The sequence below is a fragment of the Dipodomys merriami genome, unplaced genomic scaffold (genome assembly GCF_024711535.1).
Source record: "Dipodomys merriami isolate MVZ:Mamm:240054 unplaced genomic scaffold, mDipMer1.0.p SCAF_57, whole genome shotgun sequence".
Taxonomy (NCBI): Eukaryota; Metazoa; Chordata; class Mammalia; order Rodentia; family Heteromyidae; genus Dipodomys; species Dipodomys merriami.
In genome coordinates this window covers 1,113,703-1,141,629 of record NW_027206146.1, presented here as the reverse complement: position 1 = coordinate 1,141,629, position 27,927 = coordinate 1,113,703, and the positions used below count along the sequence as shown (strand labels likewise).

At 53.0% G+C, this 27,927-nt stretch overlaps 1 protein-coding gene across 5 annotated transcripts; it reads right to left on the bottom strand.

The window, feature by feature from the left end:
- Positions 1-11,583: 11,583 nt before the first annotated feature.
- Epn1 (epsin 1) lies at positions 11,584-27,804 on the bottom strand. 5 transcript variants are annotated; one of them, XM_070000660.1, is made up of 11 exons: positions 27,569-27,804; positions 23,765-24,087; positions 18,975-19,224; positions 16,765-16,889; positions 16,333-16,407; positions 15,829-15,912; positions 14,678-14,987; positions 14,310-14,420; positions 14,098-14,184; positions 12,308-12,565; positions 11,584-12,180 (listed from the first exon to the last, which is right to left on the bottom strand). In XM_070000660.1, the coding sequence occupies exons 2-11, from the start codon at positions 23,990-23,992 to the stop codon at positions 11,972-11,974; spliced, it is 1,737 nt and encodes a 578-aa protein (XP_069856761.1). In that variant the 5' UTR covers positions 23,993-24,087; positions 27,569-27,804; the 3' UTR covers positions 11,584-11,971. The 5 variants fall into 5 exon arrangements, with proteins under 5 accessions (XP_069856761.1, XP_069856762.1, XP_069856758.1 ...); XM_070000661.1 differs by lacking the exon at positions 27,569-27,804 and adding an exon at positions 27,450-27,551; XM_070000657.1 differs by lacking the exon at positions 27,569-27,804 and having other exon boundaries at positions 14,098-14,181.
- Between the last annotated feature and the right edge of the window lie 123 nt (positions 27,805-27,927).

Here is a 27,927-nt window from a genome sequence, read left to right as displayed (position 1 = left end):
AAAGATGCACAGAACGACGAGAAAGAAGTGCTAAGTGGGCCAGGGAGACGCCATCCTCACCCGCTCTGGGCCTGGTCCTCGCACTGTCCCAGGCCCAAGCACCCCTATGGAGACAAAGGATAAAGGTTGACCCACCCTGGGATTGGCCCTGGATGTGTGCTTCCCACTGGCCACCAATCAGTAGACTCAGGTGAGGTGAGGCTGTGCCCCCATTGGACAACAGTCAGCAAACTCTGCTCCCATTGGCTGCTGCTCCTCAGGTCTGATTCAGCTCCTCCGGCATTGCTGGGTGCTGACTGCCAAGTACTCCCATGACCCACTAATAGGACGCCCTGCAAAATACAGCACCCCAGCCAACCTCCTCCTGCTACCAGTGAGGCTGGTGAGGAAACCTGGAGCTTGTGCGCTCCTCACCTGAACTCCAACCCCATCCTGTCCCAAAGGAAGCAACTTTGAACATCTCGATTCTGTGTTACGTGTGTCCAAGACCAGCACTCAAACCTGGTGCCTGATGCTTTCATTCATTGGCTGGCACTCTACCAACTGAGCCATGCCTACAACTCCTATTTCTCTCTCAATTTTCGTAGACACACTCAAAAGGATAATTGGTGCATGAGACCTGTGGACATCCTCCAATGGTTAGCTATGAGAATGTTCTGGCAGATGTTAGAGACTTACTCCCACCACCCGTCCCAGAGCTGGCTTGACCTCTGCCCCACCTTGGCTCCACTTGGCCTCCCTGGTCCCTTACCCCCCTCCCCCACTGTCACGATGTGCGCGGTACACCCGTGGCTCAGACACCCGTGTCGTGTGCAGCATCCGACTTGGCTCTGAACAGTGCTCTGAAGGCAGCGGACAACATTCAGGCTCAGGTCTGACCCAAGGGCTGGGCTGCCTGTGTCAGCCCCATGATGGGGTCCCAAATTTTCCCAGGAGTTTGAAGAGACACCCCTCAGCTCCAACACAGGATGTCCGCTGTCAGGTCATTCAGAGCCAGTGGGAGAAGAAAGAGCTGGCCAGGGGCTGGGAATGTGACTCCATGATAGGGTGCTCACCGTGCAAGCATGAGGCCTGGGTTCAATTCCTCAGTACCACATACAAGAAAAAGCTGGAAGTGACTGTGGCTCACCTGGTAGAGTGTTAGCCTTGAGTGAAAGAAGCTCAGGGACAGTGCTCAGGCCCTGAGTTCAAGCCCCAGGACTGGCCAAAAATAAAGAGCTGGCAAGTTGGAAGGCGGACAGCTGGGCCCCAAACTTCTATCTTGTGTAGGGGTGGGCATTCCATCAAAGGTGACCTTGGATGTGATTGTGATACCACACTATGACCGAAGTAATTCACACTGGTAATGCAGATACAACCGTGCCATTTCTCCCCGTCTGTAAACTGCTGCAAGCCACTGCCACCGGGATTCTATCCCCACAAAGCCCGCCCTGGGGCAGCCACAGCCACCTGCTCAGCTCCATAAACTTGTCACCGTGAGGATGTACCGAAAATGAAATGATACAGCAGGGAATGTATTATTTATTTTTATTAATTTATTATTATTATAGACAGGATGTACAGAGGGATTACAATGCATGAGTCAAGTAATGAGGACATTTGCTTTTGTTCAGTGAGTGTCTGTTGTTCCCTCATCCCCTCCCACCCCTCCCTCCCATCTCCACTCATGAGTTGTGTAGTTCACTTTCATCAGTGTCCAGTGAGCTCCACGGCTGCACTTTTCCACCCTTTTCCCTCTAGCTCTGTACCCTCCCCGCAACCCTACTGAAGACAGATGCTTGAATACACCATACACAAGGAAAAGAATACTGAGCCGCCAAAAATGAAAAACTTAAAAAAAAAAAAAAGGAAAAAATAGGTCTCTCATTTCCATATCTTGGAATTCCATTTCAATATCTGTATTATTTTATATAAATATGAAGAGACGCTTAGGCACAGCACCTTTGTGATTCTCTCCTAAGAGTATCCTCTCTTGATTTCACTGTGTATATCTAAAATCCTGCATAGTTTATCATACCCCAGTGCACTTTAGATCTAACTTCTGAATATCAAAGAGAACATGCTCCATTGGTCTGTCTGATCTTGGCTTACCTCAATTTACATGATTTGTTCTAGTTCCATCCATTTCCCTGCAGATGACATTATTTTATTCTTTTTAATGATTGCGTAAAATTCCATTGTATGTAGGCACCATATTTTGTGGGTCCACTCATCTACTGTGGGGCATCTGTGCTGTTTCCATATCTGAGCTATTGTGAATGGTGCAGCAGTGAACATGGGTGTGCAGGTGTCCTTGTCATATCCTGGCTGGTAGATGCCCAGGAGTGGTATGGCTGGGTGGGAGGGAAGGTCTGTGTTTAGTATTTGGAGGAACCTGCAGACTGCTGTCCCAAGTGGCTGTACTAGTTCACATTCCCACTAGCAGCACAGTGGGGTTCCTTTTTTCTACATCCCTGCCAGCATTTCTTGTTATTTCAATTCAAACTGTTGGCTTATCCAACTGGGGTAAGATGGAATCTGAGTTGTTTTGATCTGCATTTCCTTCATGTCCAGAGATGGTGTTTCTGTGCCCTTCTTCCCTTTTCTTCTGAGAAGTCTCTCTTTTAGCTCCCTTGCCCATTTAGTGATTATGATTAGGTTTGGGAGGGCTTCCTTTCTTGAGCTCCCTGTATATAATGGATATTAGGCCTTGTCAAATGTATTGTTGGTAAAGATCTTTTCCCAGCTGGCTGTCTTTCTAGTTTGGTAACTGTGTCTTTAGCAGTGCAGAAACTTTTTATTTTGATGTAGTCCCATTGTCAAGCCTCTCTCCTGTCTGTTTTGTTCCCCTGGGACACTATTCAAGAAGTTCTTGCCTAAACCTGTAAGTTTTGGGTTTTTATCAAATTGTTTTTGTTTTTTTGTTTCTTGTCGGTCATGGTGCTTGAACTTTGGGCCTGGGTTCTGTCGCTCAGCTTCAGCTCAAGGCAAGTGCTCTACCACTTGAGCCGCAGTCCTGCTTTTTCTGCTTATGTGGTGCTGAGGAATTGAATCCAGGGCCTCATCCATTCAAGGCAGGCACTCTACCACTGAGCCACCTTTCTAGCCCTACCTTTAAGTTTTAATGTTTCTCCTACTCTCTTGCACGAGTTTCAGAGTTTCAGTCTACCATTGAGGTCTTTGATCCACTTTGAATTCATACTAGTGCATGGTGACAAGTGAGGATCCACTTTTAGTTTTCTGCATGTGGCTGCCAGGTTTTCCCAACACCAGTTGTTGAAGAAGCTATTTTTCGTCCACTTTCATCAAATATCAGATAATCACAAGTGTATGCTTTTATTTCTGGGTCTTCTAATCTAGTCTATCAGCCGTCACTTCTATTTCTATGCCAATACCAAGCTGGTTTTGATATTATGGCTCTATAGTACAGTTTGGGGTCTGGTATTGTGATATCACCTGCATTGATTTTTTTTTTTTTTTGCCCAGAATTGCTTTGGCTATTCTAGGTATTTTATTGTTAATATGAATTTTTGGATTGTTTTCTCTATCTCAGTAAAGACCATATTGAAATTTTGATGGGGGTTATATTGAATTTGTACATTATTTCTGGCAGTATGGCCATTTTTACAATATTGATTCTACCTATCCATGAACACGGCTGGTCTGTCTGTCCATTTCCTAATGTCCTTTTTTATTTCTCTCTTCAGATTTGTTTTTATAGTTTTCACTATAAAGATCTTTTATGTCTTTGGTTGGGTTGATTCCTAAGTTTTTCATTTTGAGAATATTTCAGATGGAGTTGTTTTTCTGATTTCCCTCGCTGCTTGCACATTATTGGCATACAGAAAAGCCAGCGATTTTTGTAGGTTAATTTTGTAACCTGCTGCTTTGCCAAGGTGGTGATCAGCTCTCGGAGCTTGGGGATGGAGTTATTTTGGTCCATTAGGTATAAGATCATGACATCCACAGATAGGGATAGTTCAATTTCTTCTTTCCCTAAGTGAATCACTTTATGTCCTTTTCTTAACTTATTGTTCTTGTTAGGAATTCGAGAACTATATAGAAGAGAAGTGGAGAAAGTGGACATCCTGGCCTTGTTCCTGATTTTAGGGGAAATGGTTTTGGTTTTTTCCCATTCAATATGATGTTGGTTGTTGGTCTGTCATATATAGCCTTTATTGTTTTAAGGAATGTTCCTTCTATTCTTAGCTTTCCCAAAGCTTTTAACATGAATGGATGTTGTATTTTGTCAGATTTTTTTCTGCATCTATTGAAATAATGCTGTGGCTCTTGACCTTGGCTCTGTTGGCGTAGTGAATTACATTTATTGATTTGTGATGTTAAACAGGCCTTGCACCTGAGGGGCAAAGCCTGCTTGGTCATAGTGTATCATTCTGTTTGTGTCTGGATTTTGCTGGCTAGTGTTTTATTGAAGAGTTTTACATCTGTGTTGCTGGCTTGTTTAGGTGGTTTATATTTTCTTGGTTCAGTTTATGCAGTTTGTATGTCTCTAGAAACTTGTCCATTTCTGCTAAGTTTTCCTTCTTTGGTGAATATAGTTTTGTTTTGTTTTTGCCAGTCCTGGGGCTTAAACTCAGAGCCTGGGCACTGTTCCTGAGCTTCTTTTGCTCAAAGCTAGCACTCTACCATTTGAGCCACAACACCATTTCTGGCTTTTTCTGCAGATGTGGTGCTGAGGAATCGAACCCAGGGCTTCATGCATGCTAGGCAAGCACTCTACCACTGAGCCACCTTCCCAGCCCTCCCTTTTTTCCAGTGGTCAGTTCTCTCATCATTTCTTTGACAGTTCTTTGTCCTCCTTCTCTCCTCCTTCACTCCCTCGAGGTCCTTCCCTGTGTTCTATTGTTTTTTGTCCACCAAAAGCCAGGTTGTTGTGGCTGTCCATAGCTCATCCTAGTCAAACTGATTAAGTTAATGGGTGATAAGGCTCTTATCTGCCACGTGGTGACTCAGATGTCAGAGATTACACCCCAGGAAACCATCTTGGAGGGCAACTCTTGTGAGTGTGAGCGTTCCACTTGGCTTCCTATGAACTGGGAAAGGTCACGCTGCTGTACAAAGTAGACCCAAGGCAGACACACAGACATCTTTGCTCCTTCATGTGCTGACCTTAACCAAGGCTCTGCCTGAGCTTCAGGAACAGAGATTTCAGGAGAAGCAAGATAAGAGGACATGATAGAATGTAGATAGATAAACAGATGATAGATTAGATAAGGGTTTGTGGGAGAGGTTTCCTTCACCCCTAACTAGTGACAAAGAGATACAGGTGGAGGGGCTGGGAAGGTGGCTCAGTGGTAGAGCGCTTGCCTTGCATGCATGAGGCCCTGGGTTCGATTCCTCAGCACCACATGAGAAAAAAGCCGGAAGTAGCACTGTGCCTCAAGTGGTAGAGCGCTAGCCTTGAGCTCAAGAGCTGAGGGACAGCGCCCAGGCCCAGAGTTCAGGCCCCACAACTGGACCCCCCCCCCAAAAAAAAAAGAGATACCGGTGGAGAGAAATTCCAGAGATGTCTTCGAAAGGTCCCTCACCTGCAGTCCCATGGACAAGTGGCTGAGTGGCTGGCAGGTTGGAAGAGCGTCCCCCCCCACCCCCAGCCACTGAGTGTCACTAGGGGGAGAGGCAGAGCTCCCACAGCAACTCAGGAGACGAGCATATTTGTTCCAGGGCAACCACAGGCTGATCCCAAGATGTGCACGGGTGCTGTGCAAAAGCCAGGAGCTCCTGAAAATGTGAAAAGAGAAGAAGCTACTGATTAAGAGCCACTGGTGGCTGACGTGTTTCTTGTTCCCCCTTTTGTGAGAAATTTAAACTTCCCCTTTCTGTAAGGTAGCTATAGCTGTTAATTATTTAAAATATAACGTATAAGGAAACAGTGAAAAATAGATTTCCTGGTGACACGTGGAGCTGTGCCACAGCTTGGAGGCCAGGGTCATCAATCCTGTGGCATCAATCCTGGTGACGTGAAGACACGGGCCACACAGTCTGGGAGACTGTGACCGAGTGAAGATCAACAGGGCCAGGCACGGCAGACCTTTTAATTGGATTTATAAAAAGAACCTGTGGCTCATGCCTGTCATCCTAGCTTCTCAGATCTGAGATCTGAGGATCTCAGTTTGAAGCTGGCTCAAGCAGGAAAGTCTATGAGACTCTTATCTCCAATGAACCACCAAAAAAGTGAGACGTGTAGGTGTGGCTCAAGAGGTACAGCGCCAGCCAGTCTTGAGTGAAAATACCAAAGGAAAGAGCCCAGGCCCTGAGTTCAAGTCTCAGTACTAGTACAAGACAAAAAGAGGGAGGTTGGAGAAAGGGGTGGGGGAGGGAGAGAAAGAGAACTCAGACTTAATTGAGAAGCAAACCTACACACAGGCAGACAACTAGTCTTCAAGACACTAAGAATACGCCAAGGACAGAGAGAGTATGTAGATCTCCCAATGTGCTTAGAACCTGAATACTCACCATCAAAGATGACATTGGCCCTTACATTTTAAATATCCCAAAATCAGATCATACAGATTAAGTCTTTAAACATGAGAAACAAAAACAACCCTAGAAAATAGAAGGAAAAAATACCTCTTAACATTGGTCTTGCCCATTGTTGATAGGCCTGAGGAGGGACATTTGGACAAGCTGAGAACAGACCCTTCTGCCCCTCCACAAACCTCCAAACGTGCATGGCACAGAAGAACAAATGAGCAAGGAGGGGCTGTGGCAAACCAAGAAGCTTCTGCACAGCAAATGAAACAAACCAACACAATGGAGAGATGACCGCAGAACGTGGCACTGTTGTGCAGAACGTGGCACTGTTGTGTAGATTAATACATGAAATGTAACGAGCAGTAGTATAAACCAAAAGGGGGGGAAACTTGCCTCAAAAAAAAAAATAGGGCTGGGAAATTGGCTCAGTGGTAGAGCGCTTGCCTCGCATGCATGAGGCTCTGGCTCTGAGTTCTATTCCTCAGCACCACATAAGCAGAAAAAAGCAGGAAGTGGGGCTGTGACTCAAATGATAGACCGTTAGCCTTGAGCTGAAGAGCTGAGGGACAGCGCCCAGGCCCAGAGTTCAAGCCCCACAACCGACCAAAAAAAATTTTTTTAAATAGGGCTCAAAGGTGCCTCAGTAGCAAGTGTGAGGATCACAATTCAAAGCCAGCCTGGGCAGATAAAGTCCCCATGAGACTCTTATCTCTAATAAACTACTTAAAAATTGCAGAAGTGGCGCTGTTGCTCAAGTGGTAGAGGCTCAGGGACAGCACCCAGGCCCTGAGTTCAAGTCCCCAGGACTGGCAAAAAAAAAAAAAAAAGTCCTGCTGACCACTGGTGGCTCCCACCTGTCATCCTAGCTACTCAGGAGGCTGAGATTTGAGGATCACAGTTCAAAGCCAGCCAGGCAGGAAAGTCCATGAGACTCTTCTCTCCCTGAACCATAAGAAAACCATAAGTGGCTCAAGTGGTAGAGCACTACACTAGTCTTGAGCTGAAGAGCTGAGGGACAGGGTCCAGGCGGAGTTCAAGCCCTGTGACAAAAAAAAAAAAAAAAAAAAAAAAAAAAAAAAGGCTCATGGACTTTCCTGCCTGGGCTGGCTTTGAACTGTGATCCTCAGATCTTAGCCCCCTGAGAAGCTAGGATTATGTGTGAACCACCAATGCCCAGCTCTAATTTTTTTTTTATTTCCCCATAAAAGCTGTTCCCGCCTCTGAGCATAGCTTAGGATCACCTGGACATTTTCAAGGGTTTATAATGCTCTTGGCCTAACCCTGCTTTGCAATATGCCGGCGTATGCCACAGGTGGGAACAACATTTTGACTAATTAAAATATATATAGATATATTTAAATGGATTACAATTGCTTTATGTATTTATAGAAAGATGATAAAAATTTATAATGTTCCCAGACTGTATTTCTGTTAACAACACAGGCCTAGAATATGACTTTTTCAATATGAAAATGTGTTACCCAAGGTTCTGGTTCATGACAGAATTTGAATCTGTTAACAATGGGCTTTGCTTAGAATCAGGGCCTCTGATACACCCAGGGAGAGCTGATGTTGGTTCTATACCTTGAGTAAAAAAGCCCTGCACCTGCCAGGCTCCAGTGACTAACACCTGTCATCACAGCTACTCAGGAGGCTGAGATCTGAGGATCATGGTTCAAAGCCAGCCTGGGCAGGAAAGTCCATGAGACTCTTATCTCCAGTAAACCAGCACCAGAAAACCGGAAGTGGCACTGTGGTTCAAGTGGTAGAGTGCTCACCTTGAGCTGACTTGCTGAGGGACAGCGCCCAGGCCCTGAGTTCAAGCCTCAGGACTGGCAAAAAAACAAAAAGGAAAGGAAAAGAAAATCCCTGCCGCCCAGTGAGTGCGACCCCAGTCTGGCAGTGAGGACCATGTAAAACCCAGCCTGGTGGCCCACAGCTATAATCCCAGCTACTCAGAACCCAGAGGCCAGGAGTCAGGAATGTCCACCACCTCCACTAAAAGTAATGTCAGCCTGAGGAGACCCGCTTTCAGTCCACGGCAACATATTCTCTTTCTAGAAACTTCCCTATTACTATTACAAAAAGAAAAAAAAACTACAGTCAAATAATAAAGTGAAAAAACAGAAGTTCAACCATGAGGAAGAAAGACATTTTGTTATATTTTCATCTTATGTATAGAGTCTGGCCTAACCAGAAAGACTGCAGGAAGATTCTAGCTTTGGGGAGGAGGTGCTACTGGATTTGAACTCAAGGTCTCTGAGCTCTCCCTCTGAACCACGCCCTGAGCCAGTATTCTGGATTGCCAGCAGAAGGCAGCTGTCCAGCCTGCTCTTCCTCTGCATAGCCTCAGCCTTGGGTGTGGATGGCCACCACCTCCTGGTCCTGACAGCCTCAGGACTGTCCACTGGGTTGGATCAGCCAGATGAAAGGTGCTGAGACTCCATGCTGTTCCTGTGCTGGGCCAGCCAGGTGGACTTGGGAACTGGCCAGGACTGGGACCTGTGGCCAGCATCAAGCCCACCCGCCCCCACATGAATGTAAGCTCTTTTCCCAGTCTGGACATTAAGAGCATTGTCTTCTGCAACATCAGGGGTAAGCCCCATCTTCACATGGCTGCCACCATTGGTCAGACCCCAGTACCAACCCAGGGTAGCAGGCCTCACTGACCCAATGTGCAGCGGTGAGCCCAGACATCTTCAACCCTCCGCTCCTCCGGGGCCAGGCAAATAACCCTTCTGACATGAGCCCATCTGTGGGACACTGATGTGCCCAAAAGCATGACCGACGGCTCCTGGCACCCGTACCAGGGCTTCAGGGAAGGATCAGGCTGCTTCACCCACATGGTTCCATTAGGAAGGAAACACTTGAAATATAGTGTTGTCATGCTTGGGACTTAGGTTTAGCCTTCTGCTCTCATTAACACCTTCTCAGCTTTTCAATACACTTGCCATGTCTTCCTATCTTCTGTGATGTCAACCTACCATGTGGAAGTTATAAATTTAAAAAAGACATGACTCATGGTTCAAAGAAGGAAAACAAGAGCTATACTGTGTGCCCATGCACATGCGATTGGCTCAACAACAAATTCACCTCAGGGGCACACCAAGTATTTACCAAAGATAGACACACAGTGTACAGTCAGTCACAAGAAAGCTTTTTTTTTTTTTTGCCAGCCAATGCTAGGCCTTAAACTCAGGTCCTGGGCACTGTCCCTGAGCTTCTTTTGCTCAAGGCTAGCACTCTACCACTTGAGCCACAGCCTTTTCTGTGTATGTAGTACTGGGGAATCAAAACCAGGGCTTCGTGCATGCTAGATGAGCACTCTGCCTCTGAACCACCTTGCCAGCCCCAAGTTCATGGGGCCTGAACTTTGGGCCTGGGCACTATCCTTCAGCTCTTCAGCTCAAGGCGAGCATTCTACCACTTGAGCCACAGTGCCACTTTTGGTTTTCTATTGGTTTATTGGAGGTAAGTCTCATGGACTTTCCTGCCTGGGCTGGCTTTGAACCGTGAGCCTCAGATCTCAGACTCAGCCTCCTGAGTAGCTAGAATGACAGACCTGAGCCACCAGCACCAGTGGTCTTTTTTTGTTTTCACATTTGTTTGCTTGTCTTGGTAAGGGGGAAAAATCCTAGCAATAAGCAGGTATCTGCGTCTATGGGAATCTCCTTCTGGACTGGTTCTTTAGGAGTTTGCGTGGGCCTACAGCAGCCAGTCATGCCGAGTAACAATTCTCAACCCTGTGCACTCCCTGCCCCGGCTACCAGGGTTGTGCTTGCTTTATGCAAATTCATGGAGCCTTCCAGGGTGAGTGGGAAAGGGAGGGGCTTGGAGGTCCATGCCATACAAGCAGCATAGTGGAGGAGCCAGCCAGAGGTGCACAGGAAGTATCCAGGGCCAGCCCTGTGCGAACACCTCCCCAGGGATGGGGTGGGGTGGGAGAGCTAAGCGGTTGTCCCCTGCACGGGGTGGATGTGGTCAGGGAGCATCGTAATCGTGGGCGGCAGCTGAGAGGACATGGCAGGGACAGGGTGAGGGGCAGGATGAGCTTGAACCAGCAGAGGCTCCGGGTCAGGAGCTGAGGAGGGGAGCACCTGTGCGCCCCCCGCAGTGTGGATGACCTTCTGAACACTCACAGACTGGGTAGCTTGGGAGATATGGTTTGGAGGCTGAGGTCCGGGACAAGGCCAGCTCCTGGGGCTCCAGCTGGCAGCATGTCACATGGTCTCCCAATTTCTTTCTCTCCCACAGGGTGGCTCCCAGGGCTCCACACAGCATGGGATGCAGTTGCTTCAGCTTCTCCCTCACCCCCCCACACCTTTCACATTGTTTATTAGTATGTGAGCTGTACAAGGGTCTTTCAGGCTGGTGACATTCCCAAGTATGTGCTTGGCCCCTCGCTCTCTTTCCATCTTGTGTGTGTGTATATACGCATGCGCATACTAGGGCTTGAACTCAGGAACTGTACTCCAGCTTCTTGCTCCACACCTGGCTCTTTGCAGTGTCCATGACAGGGCCCTGTAGCCCTGAGCCCAGGAGCCACTCCGGCAAGAGGCAAAAGTGTGGTCTCCTCTCCCTCTCCTGCTCCCACTCAGTCTCCAACCACTGGCACCGCTGGGCAGAGCTGGCAGCCACAGGCCTGGCCCAGAGTGACAGGAGACCCACCAGGAAGAAAGTCCAGGAGCATCAGAATGCTGCAGTGGACCCCCCACACGGCGCCTCCCCAGCAGCCCCCACACACAGTGCCCCTTCCTCGCTGGGGTCACTGTATACACAGCACTTCCAGGACACTGGGAGACCCTGCAGATTGGTGGCGGTGCCACCCCAAGGTGCTGCAGGAGTGCAGGTACTGGTGCTGCTTCAGGTGGATACCTGTGTTGAGTACATGCCACCTCCCCTCTGCCCACAAGCCCTCGGACCTGACCCTCATGCCCACAGAACCCAGCTCTCCCTGGAGCGCCCGGGAGGGACCCCACAGTGCCAGCCAGGCCTTGGCACCCCCAATACCCACCCCCAGAGCAGGGTCAAGAAGGGGCAGGGTCCCAGTTGTTAACCCCGGGAGGCTAGGGGCTTGGGAGGGACACAGGCACTGCCGTACATGGGAACTTGAGGAGCCACACCCGTGAGAATTGCCATTTATTCCCGAAGTTGCCAAAATCATCACCGAGGACTCACCGAGGGGTGCAGAGAACGAGAAGGCTCAAACACTGATTTGGGAGGAGGTGGGCAGGGCGAGGGGGACCCGGTCCCCCCTTCTAATGCCATGGGAAAGGCCCTCCTCCAGCCAGCTCCCCCACGCCCCATGTCCAGTTTCTCCTGGGGAGGAGGGCCGGGGATGTGGGAAGGGGACGTAGTGTGAGTGGCCCCAGGAGGGAGAGGGGGCTGGGGGAGGGTCCCCATTTCACATGCACTCACAATACCCATCTCCCAGAAGCAAGGTCTCCAGGGGGTGGCAGGACGGGCAGCCTGCGGGCCCAGCCTCCCTCTCCCCAGATTATAGGAGGAAGGGGTTAGTGTTAGGGGCTGGGGGGCCGGGGGGCATCATGGGGGGCAGGCCAGGGCCCCCACCAAGGGGAGAGATGTAGGTGGGAGGCGCTCCAGGGACGGGGGGCACGGGGCTGAGGCGGAGCTGGTTCAGGGTGAGCGAGGCGGGTGGTGCGGGCTGGAAGGGGTTGGTGACAGAGGGGCCCGTGGCGGGGGCTCCTGCAGGAAGATAAGAAGGTGCATGGAGAGTGGTCCTCCAGCATGGGAGGGGGAGGGGGAGGCAGCATGCATCTGTGAGCAACAAAGGGAGCCCCCCCTCCTGCCCCCTGCCCAGGGACATGCTCACCACTCGGCAGGAAGGGGTTGGAGGCCTTGGCTCCCGGCGGCGTGGGGCCCGGCCGGCTCACCAACGAGTCCAAGTCGACAAGGGCCGCGTTGGGCCCCAGGAAGGACTCCGGCGTCTTCCGAGTGGGGGGAGTGGGGGTGGGGGCAGCAGCCGGTGGGGGGCTGCCCACCGCCTCGGCCAGAGACCCCCCAACCCCACTCATGTCGAACGCCCCAGGGCTGCGGGCAGGCACCTCTCCAGCAAGCAGCTCCAGCTCCCCTGGAAGGGGTCGGGATGGACTAAGGGTGAGGGGGGAAGGCAGGGGGGAGAGGGGGGTGGGAACCGGGCCTGGAGTGCTGTGATCAGGCTGTCACGTCAACCTGAGCAGTGACACGTGGGGAAATTCACTACAAGTAGTGGCTGCTGCTGAAAACAGGGAGCTTCTCCCACACAGCCCTAGGCCACACCAGCGAGCATGTCCGCTCACTTTGCAGGCAATGGCGGCAGAGGATGCTTGCTTGAGGTAGAACTTTTCCAATAGAGAAAGAATACTAATGTGGGGAGAAGGCACACATCTCCGCGGGGCGGGGGGGGGGGGGGATGGGAGGTGGAGAGGAGTGATGCCTGCAGACATGGCAGCCAGTCTTGAACAGTCAAGGGAGGAGAGGAAGTGCTGGGTACTTTCTCCCTTCAGAGCTAACTTGGCAGCAACTTGCTTCTATGCTATAATCAGCACCGCAACAGAAGCTTACTTCATTCAAAAAAAAGAGGGCTGGGAAGGTGGATCAATGGTAGAGTGCTTGCCTCCATGCATGAGGCTGGTGCTGTGGTTCAATGGTAGAGCGCTAGCCTTGGGCTGAAGGGCTGAGGGACAGCGCCCACGACCAACAACAAAATTAAGAGGCCTGGTGCAGGGCACACACTTGGACTCACAGCCTTACAGGAGACTAGCCAGGCCTCCAAAAATGAATTAAGTGACAAGGGCTGGGCACTGGTGGCTCATGCCTGTCATCCTAGCTACTCAGGAGGCTGAGATCTGAGGATCGCAGTTCAAAGCCAGCCTGGGCAGAAAAGCCTGCAAAACTCTTGTCTCCAATTAACCACCAGGAAACTGGAAGTGTCACTGTGGCTCACTGCCCAGGCCCAGAGTTCAAGCCCCACCACTGACAGAAAAATAAATAAAAGAGTGCCCAAGGACCAGGAATGTGGCTCAGTGGTAGAGTGCTCGCCTTGTATGTATGAAGCCCTGGGTTCAATTCCTCAGGACCACATACACAGGAAAAGCCAGAAGCAGCGCTGGGACTCAAGAGGTAGAGTGTTGGCCTTGAGCACAAGAAGCTCAGGGACAGTGCCCAGGCCCTGAGTTCAAGCCTCAGGTCTGGCAACATCAACCAAAAAAAAAAAAGACCAAAATGGACATCAGTTCCTGTGGGCAAATGCAACTGCTAAGCTCGGAGGGGACCTGGACCCTGTGGGGTTCGCAGAAAGACCCAAAGGCACTGGGGCTGGCTGCTGTGGGGTTCTGGCCTGCACAAGGCTGGCCAGGGTGCCCAGCAACAAACACTGCAGAGAGCAGCGTGCAGATGATGCCAGCACCCTAGGAGAGAGGGGTGAGGGGGAAGAGATGGGGAGGGAAGGGGGAGGGGGAACTCCTGAGGGAACCCTGAACCTCCATGGCCACCTTTCTGAGTGAGAATCACAGGAAATGCCTGTGTGGGGCACTCACTGCCCAGAGTGTGGCTGGGCAGGGTGCGGGTCGGGTGGGGTGGGGCCAGGGCATGGCTGGGGCTTCTTGATGGAAGGCAGATCACCTGTGCTGCTCCCAGAGGTGGGCAGGGCCGTGCGGAGTCGGTCGAAGTCTGAGAATTCATCAGGCTCGGTGTCGAAGCCGCCAGCTGCTGTGGGGTAGGAGTTCTGCTCAGGAATGCCTGGCCCTGCGCCGCCACCCCCCACCCCCTCTTCTCCCCCCCCATCCCTCCCTCCCTCCTTTGTGGGCAGCACACGCAACGCAGAGCCACCATACCTGTCATGCCATTGGTGCTAGGCTTGGCAGGGGAGCCACCCCAAGGGTCTGAGAAGGCTGGCGCAGGCGCCCAGGGATCAGACACTGGGGCTCCGCCAACCGGGGCCCCACCTAGGGGAGGAGGGATGCTCATGAGGGGCTGCAGCACCTGGCTTCCAACTGGACAGCTAGGGCCACGACCTGCCACTATGTGGTGCTCACAGGTCCTCCTTCCACACAGTCCTGCCCTCCCCCTTCCTACCTCCCCACCCCCTTCTTCATGGGCAAAACCCCAGCTGTCCCAGCCCCACTCTGATGGTCCTAGTGGCCTGTGTGACCAATGAGTGCACAGGGTGGGGCAGGGTGAGGTGTCCTGGGGCAGTACTCACTGTCAGAGCCTCCCCAAGGGTCCGCTGGGGGCCCCTCCCCAGCCACAGCGCCTGGGGCCCCGCCCCAGGGGTCTGCTGATGACCCAGCCGAGGCCGCAGGCCTCCACGGGTCCCCAGAGGCAGGCGTGGGGGGAGGGCCACCCCAGGGGTCAGCAGCTGGGGGGACAGCAGGCCCCCCCCATGGGTCCGAGGCAGGGACAGCTGCAGGGACAGCAGCAGGCAACGACGCTGGGCCTCCCCAGGGGTCAGAGGCTGAGGCTGGCGGAGGGGCAGGGGCCGTGAAGACGTCGGCAAGATCCATGAGAGAGGACTATGGAAAGAGGAGAGGGGTAACACAGACAGCTGTGGGGAGACGCACCCGCTCAGGAGATGGAGCTAGCCCCGCTCCCCCTACACACACCCATGCTCGAATACCCTCCCCTCAGCGCAGGGTCCACCCCCTCCGTCTACCTTGCCCACCACTCCACTCCCAGCATTCCCTGCTCAGCACCTGAGTGACCCTTCAAAACCCCCCACCATGGAAGCCAGGCCACGCCCTTCGAGGATGGGCCACGCCCTGCCCTGCCAGCCACTCCCACCCACCTCAGCTGAGCATCCCTGACCCCACCTCCTGGGGAGCCCTGCCAGGTCCCCCGAAGCCCACCAGCCAGAACTCCCACCTCTCTGAAGATCAAGGAACTCCACCCCCACATCCATTCCTCCCCACACAAGTCTCCTAGGCAGAGGCAGCTGAGGGCGAGGGGGTACATGGGTGAGCCTCTGGGGGGCCGCTGAACAACTACCGGCACCTAAGGTCCTCCCCTCCTCTAGAAGACCCCACGGGGGCTGGAGGAGGCCACCCATGGAGGCCAGAGGAATGAGGCTGCCCGTTACCACCCCAGGCCTGAGCGAGCTCAGCCTTGACTGAAGGACCCAGGTGATCTCCAGCATCCAGAACCTTGTATGAGAAGACACGATGGTGCGTGGAAGCCAGGCAGGGTTCTGGGAAGGTTGCCAAAGTGGCTGCGTGTGGAATGGCGGCCACAGCAAGGACCGTGGCCACGGTGTGGTGTGGGCGCCACGCTTTTGAGGCGTCAGAGACAACAGGATAAGGGAGCCCTGCCTCCTGCGGCCAAGGGGCCTGTGGCTGTCTGGGCGCTGGGGCTGCTCACCTCCTCCTTGCCCCCTGTCTCCCTCTTGCTCTCCTCTATGGCCATCTGCAGCCTCAGGTCATCCCCTCGGCGGATCCGCTCTTCCTGTGGGACACAAGGGCAGCCGGCCAGGGCAGCGGTCACCACACAGGCCCCGCACAGATGGAGGCCGCGCCGTCCTCCCCAACCATCCTCCCAAGCCTGGTGATGCAGCTGCAAACTTCACACAGCATGTGGACAATGTATGGAATGGGTGGACACCTGAGGGGGAGGGGGAGAGAGGGAAGAGGAGGGAGGGAGGAGAGGAGGGAGCCCCAGGCCGCCCCGGCAGGCCTTGGGGAGTACTGTCTGCCGCTTCGGCAGACCTTAAGGAGCACCGTCTAAACTGGGAGCCTGCTGTGGGCCTAGGTCCACCTCAGGCCGGGCGTCCACCGGGTGGTGGGTGTACGTGGGTAGTGAGTGTATGCATGTCCGCACACCCGTGGCGGAGAGGTGCTGGAGGAAGGGCAGGGAAGCCGCTCTGACCTTATCATGCTCCTCTCGGCTCAAACTAAGGGCCAGCTGGAGCTGGACGTCGTCCTCGGGGCCGCAGGACGGGGGCTGGGGAAGAGAGAGTGTGAGGGGTGGGGCAGGGTGGCCGGCACAGGCAGAGGCACAGGTGGCCAGAAAAGAACAAGAGTGGATGGGCAGACTGGCACAGAGCCAGGGCTGGACAGGGCCAGAAAAGAGAAGGGCACACAGAGAGGAATGGAAACCCAAACGCCAAGGGGCAGGCCAACTCCTAGAGAGGAAAGTGGCCAGGTCAGGGACCGGAAAGAGCCGGAGAAGAGAGGCGGGTGGAGGTGGGAGGGAGGATGCAGGTGAGGAAAAGGCTGGGGGGAGTGGGAGAGGAGGGAAGGCATGGAGACAGGATGGCAGGACAGAAGTGGGGCCCTGCAGAGGCCGGGGCGTGGGTACCTGGTCGGCTTCCTCCTTGCTCATGGCCAGGGCCAGCTGGAGCTGCAGCTCCTCCTCCCCGCTGCTCTGTGGCCAGGCCTGCTCCGCCTCAGGTGGGGGCCCTGAGCCCACGGCTGCAGATGAGGCTGCGGGACAGCAGAGCCATGGGATCCCAGGTGAACCAAGGCCTTTGGTCCCCACCCCTCCCCCACAGCCTCCAAAAGCTGATGGGGGGGGGAGGTGGGGACCAGAGAGGTGAGGAGGGTAAAGGGCAGGCCCCACCCTTGGGTGGGGCCGAGGCTGCGGGGGCAGGGGCGAGGGCAGGGGCACAGGGTCCAGGTCTGCCCAAAGGCAGGGTCTCTGGAATCCCGGAGGGGAGGGAGGCTCCCTCCGGAAATGTCGCTCGGGAAGGAGAGGGAGAGTGGCAGCTCTTAGGGGAGAAGCATGGGTCAGCCTGCAGGGGCCCAAGCCCCACCATCAGAAGAGCAGTGGACAAGCAGCCCTTGGTTCCAGGAGTGTGACAAGGCGATGGAAGGGCTGGGGCCCCAGGGAGGCCGCACCGTCCCCAGTGGGGGAGGACGACTGCTGAGCCGGCATCTTCTCCTCCCCTCCCACGGTGCCAGGCTTGGGCACTGCCCACTGGCTTCCTAGGACTCTGCCTGTTCTCCCAGCAGGCAGAGGGCAGAGGGCAGAGGGCAGACTCTGTCCACAGCCTTGGGCTTAGCCCCGCCCACAACTCTTGGGCTTAGCCCCTAACCCAACTCTACCCTCTCCACATTGCCTGCGCCAGTACCCCAGCCCTCATCCAGTGTTCTGGGGTTCCTGCCCACCACTGCACCCCAGGCGCCGCTCATCACACCAAGGCCTCAGCCCCTCCCAGGAGCTGTCCTGGGACCCCATCTGAGCGGTGAGGGAGCCCTGGGTTGGACCTGGGGGAACCCCCAATAGGTGGGTGCTGGGGACCCCCCCAGACTAAATAAGGACAGAAGGCCAACACTCAGGCTCCCCATTCCCACCCACCTCCTCAAGAGGCTGGTCAGCATTCCTATCTCCCTGGGGCCTCAGAGACAAATGCCCCGCTGCCCTCTCTCAGCCCGCGGCCGGCACTGGGTTGCAGGCCATAGTGACAAAACTTTTACATTTTAAATGGTTGGAGGACATCAAGGAAGAAGAATTTATCAAGCACATAGAAGTGATGTGAAATTCAAAGGTCACAGTCCATGAGGGGAGCTTGCAGGGCACCGGGCTGGGCAGGGCGGGGCGGTGAGCACGGGAGGCTAGCAGGCGGGCAGGCAGGCAAGGCTCGGGTGGAGGAGCACGTGGAGGACATGCAGCAAGGTGGAGATGCCTAGTCACAGCCCTCACACAAGGTTAAGTGCTCCCATATGGCTCGCCCAGCACACACAAGGCCTGGGTCTGACCCCAGGAGAGGAAAAAAGGGACAGACGGAGAGAGGGAAGCAAAGGATGCAAATAAAAAAAATCTATCCAATGCTACTGGGCGTGGCGATGCGCACCTGTGACCTAGGCCTGAGGAGGCAGAGGCGGGAGCCAGGGTTTGATGCCAGCCAGGGCTGCACGGCGGGACCCTGTGCTAAAAAAAAAAAAAAAAAAAAGAACAACCAAGGGCTGGGAAGGTGGCTCAGTGGTAGAGCACTTGCCTTGCATGCATGAGGCCCTGGGTTCGATTCCTCAGCACCACATAAGAAAAAAGAAAAAAGCCGGAAGTGGCGCTGTGGCTCAAGTGGTAGAGCGCTAGCCTTGAGCTGAAGAGCTGAGGGACAGCGCCCAGGCCCAGAGTTCAGGCCCATGACCGGACCCAAAAAAAAAAAACAACCAAGGGGCTGGGAAGGGGGCTCAGTGGTAGAGTGCTCACCTCACATGCATGAGGCCCTGGGTTCAATTCCTCAGCATCACATACACAGAAAAGGTGGAAGTGGCACTGTGGCTCAAGTGGTAGAGTGCTTGCTTTGAGCTGAAGAGCTGAAGGATAGCGCCCAGGTCGAGTTCAAGACCCACGACCAACCCAAAAAAAAAAAAAACCTGCCCCACCATGTCCTCACATCTACAAGTAGGGGCTCCACAGTGACCCCAAAACATGAAGCACTTCAAGAGGCCTCTGGCCAGAAGCAGCCCTGAAGAAGTTTTCGGCAAACGCCGTGGGCCAGTGGACGTGGGGGCTCCGAGGGCAAGGCAAGGCAGGCTCGGCTGCCGGAGGAGGTAGGGACTCACCCGTGGCAGTCTGGGCCAGCTTCTCCTTGGTCTTAAGCGCGTGGGCACGCTCCTCCCGCAGCCGGTCCTCATCTCGCAGCAGGGCCACCAACTGCTTGGCCTTCTCCCGCACGTTCACGCCCTGGTCCTTTCCATCCCGGTCCACGTACTGGAAGTCCTTGAGCGTCTGCACAGCGTACATGTTCTCCTTGCACTGCTGGGACACACGCTCAGAGCCCGTCTTGATGAGGTACTCCATCAGCGTCATGGCCTGTTGGGCACACACCATCACACTGGGCACCAAAGCAGGCCCAACCCCTGGGCAGTGCCAGGTTCAAGCCCCACCACTAACTCTGTCACCTGTTGGTAAGAACCTGCCATGCACACATCACGATGCACAGAGAAAGGGGGAGCAGAGGCTCGGCATGGACAGTCAGCATGGGGGCCATGCAGGCTGCAGTCCAGAGACCCGGACCACAGCCCCCAGGGACTGAGGACTCCACCCTTCATCCCCAGACAGATGTGTGGTGCCCAACACTGGGTATGGCACACACTGCTGAACTGGGCTGGAGCAAGAGGCCAGGCCCCTTCAAAAGGTCACGGGAAGCCCTGCCACCGTCCTACACATGTGAATGAAAATACAAGATACACGGCCACAAGGTCTGTCCAGACATTATATACTGCGACTAAGCTTGCTCCATGTCCTTCAAAAGAAATCCAGCCAGGAGCGGTGGCTCACGCCTATCATCCTAGCTACTCAGGAGGCTGAGATCTGAGGATCGTGGTTCAAATCCAGCCTGAGCAGGAAAGGCCATGAGACTTTAATCTCCAATGAACCAACAGAAAACCAGAAGTGGTTCTGTGGTGCAAGCAGTAAAGCACTCACCTTGAACTGAAGAGCTGAGGGACAGCACCCAGGCCCAGAGTTCAAGCCCCACAACCAACAACAACAAAAAGAAATCCAAACGGCAGGTGCTGGTGGCTACTCAGAAGGCTGGGATCTGAAGATCACAGTTTGAAGTCAGCCCAGAAAGAAAAATACCTGAGACTTTTTTTTTTTTTTTTTGTCGGTCATGGGTCTTGAACTCAGGGCCTGGACACTGTCCTCAGCTCTTCAGCTCAAGGCAAGCGCTCTACCACTTGAGCCACAGTGGCACTTCCAGTTTTCTAGTGATATATTGGAGATAAGAGTCTCAAGGACTTTCCTGTTCGGGCTGGCTTTGGGCTGGCTTTGAATCGCAGTCTCAGATCTCAGCCTCCTGAGTAGCTAGGATTACAGGTGTCAGCCTCCAGAGGCCGGCCCTGTGAGACTCTTAACTCAGAAACTGGAAGTGGCACACACTGACTCAAAGTAGTAAAGTGCTAGCCTTGAGACTAAGAGGTCAGGGACAGTACCCAGGCCCTGAGTTCAAGCCCCATGACAGAAAGAGAGACAGAGACAAGAGACAGAGAGAGACAGAGGAAGATCCAAAGTAAGAGGCAAACTACTTGTCAGGTACCTTGGAGGCACCTCACAGCCTCCTCCCCCTCTAGAAGCCTAGGCCATGCCAGCACTGCAGGACCACCCAGAGGATAGCTGACACCTGGAAGGGGAGATGCCAAAGGCAGCCAGGCCCAGGCTCTCTCAGGGCAGAGTAAGGGGGCCTCACAGCGCTCCTACCACCAACAAAACATCCAGGCACTCGGGTGTAGAACATGGAGGTTGCCAAACACTACAGCTCACTTGCCTCTGAACAATGACTTTTGCAGTAAATGTTGCTGTCAGCTACCAATATCTCCCTGAACTAGATTCTGAAAGACCTTTTTCTTTGGAAACAGCCTCTGGCTCTGTAGCCTAGGCTGGTCTTGAAGTCCCCAATTCCTGCATCAGCCTCCAAGAGTTCTGGGATGACAAGCTCTTGCCACATCTGTCTCTAGAAAGGCTTTCTGGGGAGTATGGAGAGTATTCCATCCAAAATCATAGATTAGTTTTTAACTGGGCCAAAAGGTGCTCACTTTCAGAGGAGAAAGGAAAAAGCAAACATTGCTATGTATCACCACGTTCGTGAATCAGGCCAGGGCCTTGCACTTTGGAATGAAACCAGGAAGGCTGCACACACCTGCCGATAGAGCTCTCCAAGAGGCAGGAGCGCAGAATGAGGCCATACACTACTGAAGAGAATTTACCTCATTCCGAACCAAAAGAATTATGAGAAACTTCTCATTTCAAGGCTCCCTGGACTTTGGAGCTACAGTTAAAACCATGAACCAGGAAACAGATCAAGTGTATCCACAGTACAATACCTAAAGAATCTATAACAAATTCAGAATGAGGCAATTAAAAACAAAAGGAGGGGCTAGGAAGGTGGCTCACTGGTAGAGCGCTTGCCTTGCATCCTGAGGCCCTGGGTTCGATTCCTCAGCACCACATAAGCAACAAGAAAAAAGCTGGAAGTGGCACTGTGGCTCAAATGGTAGAGTGCTAATCTTGAGCTGAGGGACAGCACCCAGGCCCAGAGTTCAGGCCCCACGACCAGACCCGCCCCCCCAAAAAAAAGCTCCTGTAACTGCAAAAATTAACAAATGAATACAATTACTTAAAAAAAAAAAAAAAGGAAACTGCTACATGTAGCAACACAGAGGCAGAACAATTAAATCAAATCTCTAGACGTGACAGCAGGCCTTTTATTTTATTTATTTATTTTTGTTGTTTTGTTTTTGTCTGTCATGAAGCTTGAACTCTGGGCCTCTGTGCTGTCCCTGTGCTCTTCAGCTCAAGGGAGCACTCTACTGCTTGAGCCACAGTGCCACTTCCGGTTTTCTAATGACTTATTGGAGATAAGAGTTTCACAGATGTTCCTGCCCAGGCTGGCTTTGAACCTTGATCCTCACATCTCAGCCTCCTGAGTAGCTAGGATTACAGGCGTGAGCTACGGGCGCCTGGCGACAGCGGGCCTTTTAGATAAAAGGTCCACCTCTCTGGGCCTCGGGGTCTGCGTCTCAGAGCAGAGGGAGCTATCTCTACTTTGGCAGGAAGTCTCCAAGACCAACCAAGCCAGGAAGCTCAGCCCAGAGTCCTGGCTGGGTCCTTGAGAGCTTTTGGTGCTTCATGTGTGCCAACCAAGCCTCAGCACAGCCCTCCACAGCATAGACGCAGTGTGCAGTGGCAATGTGCAATGGCGTGCCAACACTTACAGGCCAGAGCTGGGTCTGAAACCAACTCTGTGTATGGAGGTCGAGCTACGTCAAGCCAGCCACTGCCTCCATGCCACGCCCTTGGCTGCCCTGGAACAGGGAAGCAAGTAACCCAAAGGGGAATGCCGGGCCCCCAGACTCAGAGCGGCAGTTAAATTGGAACCCACTCTTGGAGCTCTGAGGATAGTAAAGCCCTCTTGCTGAGAAAGCAGCACACTGCAAGTCACTTCGGAACATCAACAGGAAACTAGTTAAGTCACAACCAATCCATGCTTCGGAATACTGTGCACTTATAAAAGGAAAACATGCCGGGCGCAGGAGGCTCATGCCCATCATCCTAGCTACTCAGAAGGCTGAGACTTATCTCCAAGAAACCACCAGAAAACTGGAAGTGGTACTGTAGCTCAAGTGGTAGAATGCTTGCCTTGAGCTGAAGAGCTCAGGGACAGTGCCCAGGCCCAGAGTTCAAGACCCACGACCGACAAAAAAAAAATAAGTAATAATAAATAAAAGGAAAACATGACCAATATTTTACATCCTGATAGAGAAAGGGTCCTTTCTCTGCTTTAAATTAGGGACTAACTCAGACCAAACCCACTCATATTACAGTCTGAGCTCTCACAATCCCACTGCAGGGCATATAATCACCACTACAATTGAGATACGTGACAATTCTGTCAATCAAAGGGTCCCCAGTGCTTCTCTTCCTCAACCCCCTCCCCTGACTCTAGGGAGCAGTAGCCTGTTTAATCTATCTGTCCCTGGGGCTCTGCCTTTCCCAACAAGTCAGATAAATGACAGTCACCAGCTGATATACCCAGGTCAGGAAGCCAATCACCTGTGCCCAGGCCTGAGGTAGGCAACAGCCTGGGGTCATCTAGGTAAAGAAGTAAAGGAGACACCGTCTGCTTTAGACAGCCTCCAAAGGCTGCAACTCAGTTTCTCCAAGCCAAGTAACAAGTGGACACCAGGAAGGAACATGCCCTATGGGCCCCCTTGGGCCTGCAGAGCCTGAGTCTACAACAGACCACATATACAAAAGCAGACTTCTATCACATGCTTGAAACTCCCAGAAACACTATGCAACTTGCACATTCTGGCCCACATGATCAACATTCCCAGCCAACCATGGGCCAGAATTCTTTGGGAGCTGAGTGTTAATCGCTCACGCCAGTGATCCCAGCTACTCAAGGGGACTGAGCTCTAAGGGAGGCGGTTCAAAGCCAGCCTGGGCAGGAAAGTCCATGAGACTCTTATCTCCAATGAACTCCCAATAAAGCTGGAAATGGAGCTGTGGCTCAAGTGGCAGAGCACCAGCCTTATGCAAAACAAGCTAAAGAACAGCAAGCACCCAGGCCCTGAGTTTAAGCCCTAGTACTGATGCATACATGTGCATGGGTACATGTACACACACATATGTATGTACGTACATACGTACACACACACACACACACACAGAGGTTACATGCCAACTCTACCTATGCCATTTACATGAGGGAATGAAGCATCCTCAGCTTTGAACCAGAGCCCCATGTGTTGCTTTCACTGGACAACAGATTTCATGTGCATGGACAGTCCTCATGCCTCTAGAAAACGAGAGGCACACCAGCCCCAGGGGACCACCCCACGGCGCTGACCTTGTAGACATGGCGCCAGTTCTTGCCATGGTCATTGAGCCGCTTCCAGATCATGCTCATGATCTCAGAGAAGGCCACAACGTTGTAGGTGAGATCAGCAATCTCGGACATGAGCGAGCTTGATGGGCCCCAAGGGTCATTGCTTGTGGCCTCCCGGACCTTGATCTCTGCCTCCGAGTAGTTATGCACGATGTTCTTCATCTGCCGGCGCAATGATGAGGTCGACATGGTGGTCGGGATGGCGTGGGGGGCCCAGGCCCACTGGAGCGTGGAATGAGGCGACCAACAGGGAGGCTGCGGTAGGTGCCAGCAGATCACCACATCTGAGGGGGAAAGAGGGCCTTTAGAAACAGAGACCGGATACAGGCCTGCCAGAGCCCTGACCTCTCCTGAGGCTCCCGGTAGCCCCTGGGGTGGCCCAGAGGGCTCGGTCTCCTGCTAACCTCTGAAAGTTTCCCGTCCATCTTTCAGTTCCTCAAACACGCCTGCCTCTTCCTGCTGGGGCATGTGCTCAGCGAGGCATAATGTGCAGTGGCAGGTCAGACTGGGGTGAGAAAGACAGGGCCACACCCCAATGCAGCTAACTCCTAGACAGGCCAATCTGAACAAGTTACAAACATCTGCCCTTCCATTCTCTTTTTTTTTTTTTGCCAGTCTGGGCCTGAACTCTGGCCTTGGCACTGTCCCTCAGCTCTTCAGCTCAAGGCAAGTGCTCTACCACTTGAGCCACAGTGCCACTTCTGGCTTTTTCTGCTTATGTGGTGCTGAGGAATCGAACCCAGGGCCTCATGCATGCAAGGCAAGTGCTCTACCACTGAGCCACTTTCCCAGCCCTGCCCTTCCATTTTCTCTGCTGCCAAATGGGAGTCTATACAATAACCCAGACAACTGAGAGGGCCTGGTAAACAGAAAGCGCCCCATAAAGGCTTAGGAGAAATGTCATAAGACCTTCTGGCCTGCTTACTGTTCTTCCTTCCTGGCCAGGGATTTCCACTGGCCCTCAGGGTCCCATTCAAACTTCCCAATCTTCACTCAAATGTCAAGGTCACTGCTCCCAGGGGCCTCTCTGGTCCCAGGGGCCTCTCTGGTAGACTCTGCGGCCCTCATGATTTTAAATCCATTTGTCCGATTCTGTGGCTAAAGTCAACCCCATGAGCCCAAGGGGTTAGAAACTACATTCATCTGTACTTGGCTTTTCCCTCTAGAGAAGCTGGCCCGGAAAAAGCATTCAATAAACGGTGCAGGAAGTGGAGAAAGGAGGGCAGAAAAGATTTCTAGAACAGGAACAGAGGTGGTAGAAATCCATGGCAGACAAAACACAAGAGGGCCAGAAACAGTGGTGTATACCTGTGATTCCCCACATGGGGGAACTGGGAGACAGCAGAATTATGAGTTCCAGTCCGGATGGTGCTACAGAGCAAGACCCTGTCTAAAAAACAACCATGGCTGAAGATGTAGCTCGGTGATGAGTGCTTACCTAGGGTTAAGGCCTTGGGTCCAATCCCCAGCACACAGGGACACGGGGAGAAGAGGCAGAGAGAGGAAAGGCTAGGGCAGGGAAACAGCGTCCCTCCCCTGACAGTGAGCGGGTGGCAGTGCCTAGAGAGGAGGTGTTCCAAGGGCTGGGAGGGAAGCCCAAGGCTCAAGGGAAGAGATAAGCAATACAACAGCTGCACTGACAAGTCCCAACTGTGTGCAGAGACCTTACTAAGCACGGGCCAACATTATCTCATTTAATGCTGCTGGGTGTGGACACTGAGTTCTGGAGGCAACATAATTCAGCCAGTGTCACACAGGGATGGCAAGGCAAACCCACACTGAAGCCCAGAAGAAAGAGAAGAGTATATTTCCAAATGAACCAAATAACCTGTGCTGAGACCAGCTGATAAGAAAAAGAAACAGATGGTTGGGGTCAGGCAAATGCAGTGAGTCTTTACCTTGTGCCTGGCACCTTCTAAGTGCCTTATATACATTAATTCAGTTAACCCCAACAACTCCATGGTGCACAGCTGCCTTACACAGGAGCATACTGACACAACTGATTCCCTTGTTAAGGGACATGTTTCACAACCGGAGCCAGAGCAGGCTCTGAACTACTCTGCACAGGAGATGTACTGAGTCCTCTTGGGATGTAAGCCTGGGGGAGATGTGAGTGGATGAAAAGGCTGCCCTCCGGAACACAGGGCAAAGAACCAGGCATCTGCAGACAGGCATAACTAGGTGAAAAGGTAGTTAGGGTTCCAGATACAGGCTTAGCCAGATACACCAGAACAGAAATAAATAAGTAAATACGCAAACAATAATGTGACCGATACGGAAAGACACAAGAAAGGATCCAGGGAGATGGAAAGCGAAGAGAAATTTGGGCAGAGGGGGCTTCCCAGAGGACAATGAGACAAAGATACAAGACAAGACATGGGTATGGAAATGAGGAAAGACCTTGTGACTGGCCTGAAAGAGAACAGAACAAAACAGAAGCTTGAGTCTTGGGACTGAGCAATGAGAAGCAAGAAAAATGACATAAAAGAAGAGAGAAAATAAAATTTAGATTTTAATTCTGGCCACATCAGCTACCAGCAGAACAGACTTGGGGTTCAGTTTGCTCAACTTTGAAATGAAAAGAATTCCTACCTGCCAAACTTGTTGATTAAATAAGATGGGTACATAAAGCACTTGGCTCTGTGCCCCACAGATAGTAGGCACTCAACAACATGGGCTGTTATTATTATCAGGGAAAAACAGAAGGGTGGGATCAAGGATGCACTGTCTTCCTACCAAGAATTCACTTCAAATGTGTTAGAAGAAAACAAACATCTAGCGCATAAAAACTAAGATTTCAGACAGTCCTTAGAATGAGGCTGCTTTTCTAATTAAACAGACTCAAAGAAGATTATTAGACAAATGGTATGGCAAAACCCTCCAAGGTAAACACAAATGATGGTTACCAAATGTTGAGTGAAACACAACTCTTAAGGCATAATAAAAACCACAGCATCCAGTAATTGCAAACTTCCTAAGTGCCAGGCACTGTTAGGCACTTTACATGCACCACCTCAATTAGTGTGCACAGAGACTCTATGACAAGGAACTACGAATACCTCTACTTAAAGACTTCACAATTAAGGTTTGGAAACAGAAGTACCTGTCAAATGCCACAGCATGCAGCAGGAACTCTGATTCCATAGCCAAGGCTATGAAGACTTGGAAATCTGGAGGAAGGAAGCAGATCCTAGACCATAACAAGAGATTCCTGGAAAGGAACTGGGAGACTGGATGGCTATGGGTACAAAACGGCAGACGTGAAGGCAGGGTGTGTGTGTGCGTGTGCAAGTGTATGTATGTGGGGGCGGGGGGCCGCGCAGAGGGTCAGATAATGAGAAAACCCAGATAAGACAAGATCAAGATCCAGACAGACAGACACTCAGGGCAGAAACATCCTATCTTCAAATCCTTCCGTAAAATACTCAGGCTCGGGGGTAGGGCAACCCCAGGCTGCTAACAGAGGCCCGCGGGGCACGGAGACGTGGACAGACGGACAGACCGAAGAAGGGCAGAAGCACCAGCGCACGCACGCACGCACGCACACACACACACACACACACACACACACACACACACACACACACACACACACACACACGCGGGCGCGCGCGCGCTGACAGATGGACAGACCCAAAAAACGCACCGGCAAGCGGCCGACCCGGCACAAAGACCGCCACCAGTGACCCCAAGCTGAAAATCCAGACGCCCAGAACGGGGCCCGGCCGGAGCCCGTGCGCCGCGGCCCCGCGGCCCCGCGCTCACCTCCGCCAGCTCACGCCGGGCTCCGGGGAGTCATGACGGCCAGCCCCAGCCCCCGCTCGGCCTCGGTGTCGCGGGGCGCGCGTCGGGCTCCGGGCGGCGGAGGCGCACCCGGCGCAGGCGCGGACGCACGGAGGACCGCACGCCGACGGCCCCGCCGCCCCAGCGCCCGGGAGGGGCGCGGAGAGCCGGGCGGGGGAGGGGAGCCGCCGAGCGGACGGGAAGCAACCGAAGGAGACGGACCGGAACCGGAAGTGATCTCGCGCCCCGCCCAGCGCACTGCGCCGGGGCTCCGCCAGCGAAGCTGCCGGCATACATCACTTCCGGCGCGCCGGCACTTAGTGAAAGGTCGCCATGACGTC